Source organism: Rhinatrema bivittatum, chromosome 12 (assembly GCF_901001135.1).
Source record: "Rhinatrema bivittatum chromosome 12, aRhiBiv1.1, whole genome shotgun sequence".
Classification (NCBI taxonomy): domain Eukaryota; kingdom Metazoa; phylum Chordata; class Amphibia; order Gymnophiona; family Rhinatrematidae; genus Rhinatrema; species Rhinatrema bivittatum.
In genome coordinates, this window is record NC_042626.1 from 86908580 (window position 1) to 86921426 (window position 12847).

Consider the following 12847-nt stretch of genomic DNA (forward strand, 5'->3'; position numbering starts at 1 on the left):
ATCTCTCTCGTCAAGAGCCCCCGAGACCTGATTCATGTTTGTAGAATTCTTCCAGTCTGAGGGAAATAAACTTTTCAACTTTTATGATCTAAGTATTTCCCGTGTAAAATCTTTAAGCGTTGCTTCTATTTTTCCCAACAGAGGGCCTTCCCAGATTTGCTGTTGAATAACAATGGAAAGAGAATAAGAATTTAAAGAAAAGACGTGATTAATGATTTTCTGTATAATTCAAACATTTTTCTTGGCTCTGTCTACAAATAATGCCTGTGAACTTTAGATGCTATAGAAATCTTTTTCTCAATTCTATTCATATGTCTAAAGAGCAGCTTTTATTTAACTCAATAGAATCACATTCCTGGGAGTATATGCCATTTTTTTAAAATATATTTGTTTACATTTTTACAATTAGATTTTTTAAAAAAGTGAATCTGAAGAATTAAGAATTTATGAAATAGTTTGTCAAACAGAAAAACAGAAAATGTATATCTACCATGAAGGCAATAAACCAAAAATATAAGAGAACCATTGTGTCCACTAACAGTAGGAAAGACCAGCAAAATGTGTATCCCTATAAAAAGACAAGTTAAATAATAACTACAGATATGCAAAACGTTTTGCTGGAGACAGATTTTGTAAAAAAAAAAAAAATTTAAATTAAAAAAAGTATAAAATCCCATTGGTAAAACAGGCTAAAGCTAAACTTAGCAGGATACTAACAATTTCACACAATTTATAATGATACATATTCTATCCTGCAACATATTAAAATATGCTTCAGACAATATTTGCATATGATATGTATTATAAGAGAAAGCCACGAAATATTATAAATAAGTCACAAAGGAGTTTGATAAAACATGTACTATGTAGACGTTCGTTTCACCTTATTTTTTAACTTATCTCTTATAACTAGAAGGCCATTTCAACCTAAGCAGTATTTTCAATACTAGCTATGAAAAAGAAAATGAAAATTAATACAAGAGCTGTGCCTCACAAAAGAAGCCATTTGTCTTCTTGATTATCTATTTGCTTGTCAGAGTTTGAGATATGGCAGCAGCTAAGCTCCTTTGTAATATAAAAATACACAGAAACCTGCAAACACCAAGAAACATCTGTGCAAAAATTATACTCATTAATGCATTAGAAACCTTGTAGAAGAAACCTTTTAAAGGAAAATCTTCTGACTTATCCACTGCACAGTGCATTTCCTTCTCAACACACTCAGAAGGTCACTAAGGAAAATGCTGCTATTTTTAAAAAAGGAGGTGGAAAAACATTATACTTGCTTAGAATAAATACATCATAATATGAAACACTAACAGTGCCTAGTGTTGATGCATGTTATAGTCAAACACATATTATTTGTCATTAGGGAATCCCGAATGTGTAGTTGACCAGTGTCTTCACTGTCTTGTGTAAAAAAAAAAAAAAAAATCTCTGTATCATTCCAGGATATTTCAGAAAAACATTTTTAGAGCACAAAACTCCAGTCTGCAGGAAAGACACTATTATAATCACAATGAAAAAATTTATTTCTATTTTAACTATGTACAGTTATTGATGGGTCTCATCACACAAAGGACCATAAGATCAATTAAAAGAACTAGTGAAATGGAATAAATCCAAAAGTTCATATGAACTAATTTGGAATGTCAAACAGAATCTCAGGAAGAAAAAGATGTCTACAGTTCAAATCCTTTTCCCCACCGAAGAAGTGAGCTTTCTTTTCACATTATTAGCACAAATGCACTAAACTGTATTTATACATGACAATTATCTCGGATTTTAAACCACAGCTGATATCATTCTAAAGTCAGCCGGCATATATTTAGTAGTCACTTTACTGAACTAAACAAGCTTTCCAGAAATACAGGCGAGATAATTAACCTGGTGGACCAAAAATGGCGAGGGGGGGGGGGGGAGTTATTGAAATTATACATTCTGCTGGTCTCCCTTTTTCCTAACCTAATCTCATTGCAGATTTCAGTGGTGTCAGATCCTTTCTCCAGCTCTGAAAGACCATTACAATATTTAACATATATTCAGTCAACAGACTCACAATACTGAACACATTTCCAGCTGCAGCAGCACTCTTCAGCTTTTTAAAGATGTTCCATTGCAGCCAAAAACTAGAGAATTTTGAATGTCTCGGAAAATGCTTTAGTTTGGGGGGGGGGGGGAGGTGGAAATAAAGAAAAGAAAAATAATCCAGTTCTTCTAGCAGGGACGGAGCCTCATTCATTAAAGTGAATGTTGGTTGTCGAGGTAATGGCAGACATAAGGTTCATCCTTTGTACCGCAGAGTAAACATGACAAATGGGGCAGAGTTTGGCGTGATTAAAGATGAAACACGGATCCATCTTCGCCAAATCTGAAAACTACTATCTAGAGCCTTCTTTTTAATGGAAGTGAAGAACAAAAACAAATCTGTGCTTTTTGTAGTTTTCCCCTTGTATAAATATAGTAATCCTTTTAATATATAGAATATTTCCAGGAAACTGCAGAAATCTGACATTTCCTCGTTCCAGGGGCAGCTAGAGGCTGTTGACTGCTCCATTGGCACGGACTTGAGGTCCTCCGTGCACTTGGAGACTTCCAGAGGAGTTGGAGGAATTAGACCTGATTTTCGTATTTGGAAGCTTGTGGTCTTTTTTCCATTTCATTCTCCTGTTCTGGAACCAGATTTTTATCTGCCGCTCAGACAGGCAAAGGGAGTGGGCTATTTCCACTCTGCGCCTCCGGGTCAGGTATCGGTTATAGTGAAACTCTTTCTCTAGTTCTAAAACTTGTTGTCTGGTGTACGCCGTACGGGAGCGCTTCGGCTCCCCTCCTGTGTAATTGGGATTTACTGGGGGACAAACACACACACAAAGAAACAAAGAGTTATTGAATAATTCCTCAGCAAATATGTAAAAAAAAAGTCTGCTTATCTTAGGTTTCTTTGTGAAAACGAACCTAATATTCCACACTAGGAAATCAGAAAAATACCTCATATATTTATTCTTAATTGTCCTCCTTTCTCCACTTGTATAAACTCCGCATCTTACTTTAATACATGCTGTGCACTTAGCAGATAGCCTGCTTCTAAGACTTTGCTACATGGTTTCCCAAATATCGAGTGCATTTGTGACAGCATAATAATTTCATAACTAATTACAGAACTTTCTTAGACATAACACTAACCTGACTTAAAATACTAAATATGCTAGTTACATACAAAATAGAAAAACAAACTCCACCCTCTATAATTTACGAAAATCCCCAACAGTAAAAGTACTAACATGCAAGAAATTCGAGGAGGATGGTAAAGCAGACTTCAAAGGCACTTGGCCAAGTAGAGCAATAAAAATTTATGGAGGATGTAATTATACTGCCCCGCAAACAGGCGATCGTAAATCTCCAACAATGGCTATTTTACAACGGGTGCAATAGCTTTCTTCAATACTATCAGGTGCTAGAAAGTATAAAGAAAAACACTTTTACTTCACTTACCCGTGGTTACATGGACTTTTTCATCCACGGATAAACTACTGGCTCCTTGCAGGAGGAACTGGAAGGACTTTGGTTCAGAGAGTTTTGGCTACAGGAAGGTGGTGGACTGGGGGGTAACCGAATCACAGTGGGGATTTTGCTCTGAGAGGTGGCCATGAAGTCCGGTTGGAGGATGAACATGACCCCTGGGGGAGAGCACAACTGGCTGTTGTCCGGAGCTCTGACAGGAGGAGTAGGGTTGCTCGGTGCAGGCTGACCGCGGGTACATCGCTCCATGCTGGAAGCTGCCTTCTCGCCTCTGGCTGCTGTAATACTCCGGAGAATGATTAGGAAGGTAATCATTCTGAGAATATTCTTCGCAGGGTGGAAACTTTGGGTCCACATAGTTGGAGTTGATCAAAAACGAATTCATTGCCATTAATTTCTTTGAATTGCACACAAAATATACTAAAATTTATTCCTATCCCTTACTCGTTTTCCTGTTTCGTAAAACCCTCCTACTTACTGTCAAGTGAACAAAGTTAGGTATCCATGTGACAAGCGGAGCCAATGACAAGATGCCCTCCGATTCCCGGATAAGGAAATATGCTCACAGAGATCAGACTCCGGAAAGATCCGCAGATAGTGCTTTTTCCCCCCCACAATATTTACATATTCCAGTCTATTGAGAGTCAAGTAGGATCAAATTTCTGCTTTGTTTATGGCATAATCTTTTTTTTTAAGATTAGCAACTCCGATTTATAGTGACCCCGGACTTAAACTTCACTTTCAACAACAGTCCAGTAGGTGTGTCTCACTGGGTAATTGTAAAGAAAGATGATTTTTCAGTAATCTCGCTGCTTTCTTATAAGAATAAATGAAATTATGATCCCTCTACTCACTTTAAAATTTCGTTGCTAATGCTAGTACTGAACACAGGGCAGAGACAAATAGAGCTTGTTTTTGGATCGATAGAAAATTAATCAGCTAATACGGGGTTCATAATTTAGTAAATCAAATTTAGCTTCTGCATTAGATGAACTATTACAGAACAAAAGGAGGGAAAGAAACCCCTGTATGAGGCACGGCTCCATCTCTCTCTGAAACAGTAACTTTAATTATTAAATAAAATTAAACATTAGCGAGCCCTCTTCCACAGGAAAAACAAGTTTTAACATTTCATAAAGCCAAAATAATAAATGAGCAGATTTATATATAAATCTTATTTAGGAAAGAATTATCCTTTCAGGCTTATGTTTATAACTACTTCTGTTTCTATACAAGAACATACAACTTCCATTACATGAAAAGCAAACACAGTTTTCCTTAATATAAATGAAGTGCAGAATTTTGGCACAATTCCAATCCAAACTTCTGTGATTTTAACACAAAGAAGGAAATGAGAAATAAAGCAGTTGTTTGGCTAAATGTATAGTTTAGATTTCAGACAGAAAGTGTTTTGCAATTTTAAACTTGTGATAATCATCATGTGAGGCTTTTTTGTGAGTCTTTTCCTCTTCTGGGTGAGTCACTGTAGTGTTTGTGTCAACTACATATTCCCCTAGATACGAATTTGTGACATTTAACTTCTTCACACAAATTCGGATCTACAGGGTACATACAGAAGACAGATTTTCTCCTTTGGACAAAAAGGTAACAATATAATTTTTTTTTTTAAGATTCACATGAACCTAAAATTAGACAAAGCTACATTTGATAACTCTGTATTAAAGAAAGACATGCATATGCCTTTTGAAAAAAAAGTAGCCAAAATATAATATATTCTTACATATTCTTTTGGAAATGAGAAATGGAGTATTATTTTTTGTAAATGCTCATTTCTTTGACTAACTTTAATAGGATAATTTTTTGCAAAATACTTATCAATACAGTTACTAAGTGGGTATTTAGATAATTGCGTTTTTCGCCCACTGATTCAAGGAACTATAAAATTCTTTAATCATTTTGGATAACATAGGATGTTTGAAAGCAAGATATAAAAATCAGTTTCAAAGAAATACAAGAAAGCAAATGGGAGGGCAGATTATTGTAAAGGGCAGATTATTGTAATAGTTCTTTTTACAACCTAAAAAGATCAAAAGAGTTCCATTTCCAAAAAAGTTGTAGAACAGTAATATTTTCAGACACAGGATAATAAAGTTTTAAATTCACAACAAATTAATATGGAAAAAGCAAATCTCAAGTACACATATTTTGGTGAAAATCAGTTTTATTTGTGTACTTTTTTCCCTTTTTTATAGGAAAAGTTGAAAGAGTGATGTGAACCTACTAACTATTATATCAAATCCTTTCTTATAAATACAGTCTTCTGACATGTAGTGAAAAGTATTTTCCTAACACTTTCTATATGCAGAATGCTCATTTGAAAGGGCCATTTCTAAAACTCATTTTACAGAAACAAAACATCTACAGCATTCTAATGTATTCAAACAAATTAGCATTCTCTGTATTAGTAAAAACTGTGCTATCCTTCCAGCTCTCTTTATAATACTATGACATAGCAGCCAAGAAAGTAAAGACGCATTGATACTTGCTTTCCAACTATCAGTCTTTTCACCTACGTTTGAACCATTTTATTAATTTGTGGCTATTACCTTTCTATCTAAATTAAAGATTTGCCTTTTCTTGTGCTTATTGCTGAATTCAAAATGGATATGGACCTCAATACCCTTAGGTAGTAATGCGGCCAAACAACATCAGGGTACTTCTTTTGCTCTGCTTAAATTTACTTATTTCTATTGCCTGCCCTCATTTGGTTTCTTTCAGTGAACCAATTTTATCTACAGACCAAAAAAAAACAAAACAAAAACACTGAATATATTGATCATAATTATGCAGAAATATTATTTAACATTCAGTCGTGTATCTAAAGACAAAATGGGCTAGCAAAAGGCATCAGCAGCACCCCTAGCGTTTAACCCAAATGCCCTGCCATTTGTGATAAGTGAGAGATCCGGAACTTTCCTTTAACACACTTATAATAAAAATGTCGCAATTTCGGAAGTTGAAAAAGACAGATATGTTTATTGGAGGTATACATTTTCCATTTCAACAGAAGAGACCGCCAGAGGAATTGACTCTCCTAAACTAAGACTGCCCCCCGTCCTTCCCCGGATGTTAGATTTAGGCAAAGGGGGCGGTTTTCCGTTTCTTACAATTTAGAGCACCTTTAAATAAAACGGGCAAAACCGAAAGCTTCTACAATGAAAACTACAACCGAGAGACAGAAAAACGATGTTAAAAAAAAGAATCAGGGCAACACCAGAAAGATCAGGTGCAAATAAATTTTGAAATCAAGCAGGGAGTCAGCACCTGTCAGACTAAATTATCAAGAAAAAAAGAATTTATTCAGAACGGACTTTATTCAATACACGAACAACTTTATGTTCCGGTCCCTCATAATCTTCTTAATACGACTCGTCCGCATCTGCTCCTACCCGGCTTTGTTCTCCACAATCTTTCCAGGAGTCGAGTTCCACAAGTTATTTGTGTGACTTCAGCACAGCAGCACATCTCTAGGTGCATTAGCAAAACTGGACCTACCTTTTCCGCCACAAATCTTTCTCCCAGAGCATCAAGTGCACATACAGTGAGTCTGCTTACACGGAAAGCAAACTAATTAAAAAAAAAAAAAAAAGGAGAAGGAGAAGCAAAAAAGAAGGGCGAGAAAGGCACTCCCTCACCGGATATCGGCACATTATCCGTCCTCTTCTGCCAGTTTTAAGAGCTCTTTGTCCAGGGCAATTCAACAAATATCTTAAAGGAAAACGAGGGTTCCTGCTCCCTGTAGCCAGCAATAGGCCCTTATGAGCATTTTCGGAGCTGAGTCCCTAAGTTTTCGTATTAATCTCATAGTTTGGCAGTCTTTGTTAAACAGCTAGGCGTGTCAAACGTCCATTGAACATTTTAATATTTGTTAGACAAGCTGACCTGCGTTTCACCCCTCTCAGGGCTCTCCCACTCTTAGCTTCTAGAATACGCTTGCATAGCTCACTCAGTCATATTGAATTTTGCCCAGGCCATTACTTTGGAGAAAAATGGCAAGGCAAGAATTTTATTCAGACTATCCCCAATGGCTGAAGTTTGCTTCTGAGGCAGTTACTCGTTTTGCATTCCATTTACAGCACAAATATTTATCTGTTTGAAAAGATACATAAGCTTCACCAGCTTCAATCATATTTGGTTTATTACCGTGCTTTACAATTATTTAAAAATAGGTATTCTCTTTTGCTCTTTTTGCTATAACTGCTTATCCACACAAATAACAAAATCTTTTACCTCTACTTGCTTCTCCTTTCAGCGAACATGATCAGTTTTGTCTGTAATTTAGAAGAAATGTAATCATAAAATAAATAGGTAACTTTAGGGTATCTTACAATAGAGGGGCAAAAAAATTAAATATTATATGAAAGCAGTAATTTGCTAAGTTTGTACAGTTCTTATTGATGTGATGTACAAAGATTTTATTTCTTTTCGTATTTCAAGGTAAGAACATCCTATTACCGCTGGTATTTTGCAAATATATCTAAGAATTTAAAATAAACCCTTAGATATATTAGTTAGATATATTAGTTGAAATAAAAGATACCCTTTAGACTGAAATAGGATGAATCAGAACAGTAATATAGCTTGAGAAAACAGATTTGGGGACAGGTGACATTTTATTTTAATAGAATTAACTTTCAGTGCAGTCAGATATTTTAAAAATTCTGACATCAATAACATTTCTGTATATATACTCGAAAGCTTATGGGAATAGAACAGTGACCAACACGCAATAAATAAATAATTTGTTTAAAATGATTATTCTAGGGCCTTCTCCGATGTCTCATATTGTCCTTCAATGAGAATTTTCAAATCTGGATTCCAAGTTCATATTTCAATATTTGTAACAGTCGAATTATATTTAAATACTAATAAAAATGATTGAACATAAATGTGAGGAGGCATATAATAAGAGGTTCGAAAGTTTTACTGCACTGGAAATCTGCCAATTCAAGAAAATAACAAGAGGAACTTACACTTTAGTAGTTAACATTTTAGAAATTTTCACTAAAATATTGTTTTATAAAGATGACTGTATAGGACGAAAGGAATAGCCATTTTATCCCAGAAGTCAAAAACTGGAATGGAAGGTCAATTTGCTATTCTTCATAAAACTATCTATAAGATGAGATAAACATTTTTTGCATGTAATTTTCTGCATCATTTATAAGAAAAGATAAATAAAGCTTGTGTATTTTACAATAGATTTTAGTACTATGGATTCACTTTCTCTTCAGAGAATTATTTAACTTATTTAGATTAGCTGATCTGGAAAACCAATTTAAGGTGAAATCCTATCTCTGGCTAAACTTTAATGTATATATTTAAGTTCTGTTTGTTTTGTTATTTATTTTATTGTTCTAATACTATAGAAAATTTCAACAGGATTCTTACAGACACATCTCAGCCTTTTGGTTAAGATCAAAGTTAAAGTCTGACCCATGAGCTGAGAACACCCTTTTTTGCCCTTTTGGCTGAGCTTGAGGAATTGTACATATGGGAGGTTAACGCCCTGCCACCCCACCCTTCTAGACATGCCAAACCATTTGGAAACTGGCCACACCAGGAGGATTACAACTCCTGTTAAAATAAACAACCATTTACTGTACAAAAATAATGTTCTAAGATATATTCTTCTGAACCTTACAGGCATAAACCCACTAAAATCATCTTTTTGATTCAGTGATTATAAATATTTGAAATAATGAAAACATTGTAGCTGTTAAATGCCCTTACAGAGAAGGTGAAAATAATTTTTAGGTTTAAACAGCTTATAAAGGAAATGGAAATATTCAAATAAAATTCTTGAATGATTTGCGTGTAGACACAAGCTAAACAGAATTACAATCGTTTACTAATTTGAATCAAAGTTCTTTTTTGAATGATGCTTTAACAGTTTCCAGCCATAGCATTAAAAGCATTTCTAAATTAGATGAGGCATAACAGCATGTACTAGAATATACAGAAATCCTTTAATTTCTCTCAAACTAAATTTTACAACAGGAAACTTGACCTATGAGATTTTTATTTCCAAATTAGTTAAAAATTATCATTTTAAAGTGCTAGGAAATTCTGTCTAGTAAGAAAACACTTAAATTATTTAAGTCAGAGTTAAATATCTGCAAACATTTATCTTTGAAAAGAAAGCGGTTAAGCAGCTTCTTTTCCTACCCTATAGAGACTTCCTTCTAATCGGATTTAACAAATGTAGTTTGCCAGTATTCTTTTAATTAAATTCTAGTCGGTATTTGCAAGGTTATCTTTTTTAAAACTATTTAGAAATCATTCTACTTTTCCTCTGCACAGACCTTGCCTCATTAATCCACCTTATTTTCTACACAGATCACATCTTAACGCCTTCATATTCTCTTTCTGTTTGTCTCTCTTTTCTTCCCTCCTCCCTCCCTCTCTTACTTGCTGGAAGTCAATCATACACTTCTGTTTCTTACCTCCTATCATTTTCTCTCATCTGTGCCCATAAGCAATTGAAGTACGTTTTTCTTTTAACACTGACATCCTGCTCTAGGTCTATGAGACACAGCACTGAGACACGCACAGCGTAAACTTTTGACCCTCAACTTTTTGACCCCTTGAGCTATAATGCTGTCCTAACAAGCCCCCCAAAGACCATATTCAGCTTCAACAGCTTCTGAAAGTAAAGCTGTACAGATCCCCTTTTTCCAACAATCAGAGCATTGTTTTTTTTGTTTTGTTTTGGGTTTTTTTGCACGTGAAGACTTAAATTAAAAAATATGTATTTATGTTTTATTCTGTCAGTTCCATAATTTGTGGGATTTTTTTTTACAGTTCTACAAGAACAGGGAAGTCATTTAAATCACAGCTGGAATAATCTAATTTTGAATTATTTCTGTTTATTTTGCCTAATGGGATGTCAAATAGGTGAGTTGTTGTGGCTGGAATTAGCTGCTGTAGCTTTGCGCTGGAAGGTTGGGTGAATAGAGGGCTTTGGTTATCTGTAGGGAGCTGAGGTCTTGCTGTACAGATAAAAAGAGCCTGAGACAGGGGAACGACACTAAAGCTTCTTTAGCTATAGCAGCTGATGACTGTGAACTTGGTCTGAAGCGAGCTCTACTGGCGGTTTCGGGACGTTACAAGCTCCAAAGAGCAGTGAAATTTTCGTTCAAATAGCTTAGCATCCATTCATTGTAAAGTTTGGGCCTGGTGTATCAAGCACTAGAACCAACATTAAAAGCTTAATGCTGGCGGTAATATGGAAAGGCGCTGAAACGATTAGCGCCTTTGTTACTACTAAATTTACGAAGGCAATCCCTACCAGGTTAATATCCCTACGTTTTAATGTATAAAAAGGCACGGCAAGCTGGATCTCAGTGTTAAACCCGTAGCTGAAAACCGTGGGACTATTTCTGTTTTGTTTTGCTGCTATCGGTAGTTCAGATGTACTAAAATTGTATCCGATCGATACCTTTTTAAAGATTCTGCTGTATTTATCGTATTTTATTTTTCTTTTACATAAGATAAATATTCAAAAGAGTAACAGTTTTAGTTAATGCTGTTTTACTTTACTTCTCAAACTACTTGTTTTACTAGCACTAGGTGGGCTTGGAAAGTTCCAGATATTCGATTTTCAAATTATACCCTTGCCTTAGAGTTTTCTATTAGTTGAAAATAAGACTCCAGAGTAAGATTTAAACCAAGAAACTAAAGAAACATGTTCAAGAATTGCGAAAGAATTAATAATATGCACACGTCTATCAAGTGGTTGTTAAATAATTGATTTTATCGCATGCACTTAAGCGTATTTTGAATAGGATACTTTGGAGCATATCGTACCTTTGAATTAAAAAAAACAAACAATTAGGCATCAATGTTCAGAAGAGAATCTGAAACCTGTACTGCATTTAGCAAATACTTTTCTTTCACAAACCCAATGCATTGTTGACTGGAATCTTTCCGGATGGGGAAGGGATGAGGCAAGAGTAATACAAAATAAATCTGATTTAAAAGGATAGACCATCTAAATAAATAGAAAAATGTAGAGAAACGTTGAACCCACTTTCACTCAGTCCCCCTCCTCTCTTTAATTTGTCCAGATCCTCAAACTGACAATTGTATACTTTCACACCTAAATATGAAAGAGGATTAAACAGAATGCAAGTTGGCATGTTTTAGTTGTCAAAAATATATTTTCTACATGGCTAGAGAAAAAGCAATGGTCAGTAGAATTTGGATCTTTCAAACCCTTGGTGTTAACAGACAATAAACATGATTAGTTAGTTTTAAAAAAGCAGTTGATGCTGTTCCTAAAATGTGACCTGTAGCCCATGGTGCAGTGTGAGATATGACTATTGTACTTTGATAGAAGCTTTCACCCTGCTGTATAGAAGCTGTTCTGTACGAGTCTGCTGACCTCCCAATGATCCCGCTTCCCTATGAATTATTGATGAGATATGAACACTGATTTCTCCTTTCAGTATGCAAACCCCATTATACTGTTAAAATGGCGATTTAATCGTTTAGAATAGCATTGCTTTTTTTCCAACTCATTTGTGCTCCTTCCTTTTCATTTGATTCTCTTAATTAAATCCTTTAACAGATTTTAATCACTTTTTTTCCATAAGAAAAAATTATGCACGTTTATATCCACACAAAGCTGCATCAAGTTTAAGATGCTCTAAGTGGAATTTAATTATTACAACTTTATTATTTTAGTCCTTTTATGCCTAGCGAAATAAGCAAATGCAACATAAGGAAATAAATAAATATAAAGTCTGCATATAGGGCCTCATTTACCAAGCATTTTTCCCATAAACACAGAATGAAAGAAAAGCCTTAGTAAATCAGCCCCATAGATTGCAAAATGGAGGAAATGTTTAGATCAGCTTATACAAACATAATAAGGATACACTACTAGTAAATTCTACTATGTTTAACAACTAATTTATCTATTGAGAATATACTGATGGAAACGGATCTAAAAATAATACAGTTCATTCAATATAATATCATATACTGTTATCTCAGAAAACGGGCCATGCATAATGATACAAAGTTACAGAAATCATTTTAAAATAAGGTGTATTTGCACGTCTGCGTTAATTATTATGGATGCTGAGTATTGCTTTTTCTTTCAGTTGAAATCCAGTCTAGATTTCTCAAGCCTGGACATCTGATGAAGTATCAGTAGCAAAAGATAAGAAATTTCTGTGGGAATAACTTTTCACTTCACCAGAAGAAATACAAGCTTACCAAAGTATTTCAAAATGGTACATAAGAAGTATATAGTTGAACATTTACTAGGATCTCTAAAATGGAAGTGCTCAGTAAAATT

General features: G+C 34.7%; 1 protein-coding gene across 1 annotated transcript in view; it reads right to left on the minus strand.

The window, feature by feature from the left end:
• Positions 1-152: 152 nt before the first annotated feature.
• Positions 153-12847, minus strand: part of HOXB4 (homeobox B4) — a 29112-nt gene continuing 16417 nt past the window's right edge. The window contains 5 exon segments of the mRNA XM_029572946.1: positions 153-2848; positions 3493-3513; positions 3516-3598; positions 3600-4288; positions 7771-7811. Of these exon segments, the coding sequence (XP_029428806.1) occupies positions 2535-2848; positions 3493-3513; positions 3516-3598; positions 3600-3910 (729 nt within the window). The 5' untranslated portion in view covers positions 3911-4288; positions 7771-7811 and the 3' untranslated portion in view covers positions 153-2534.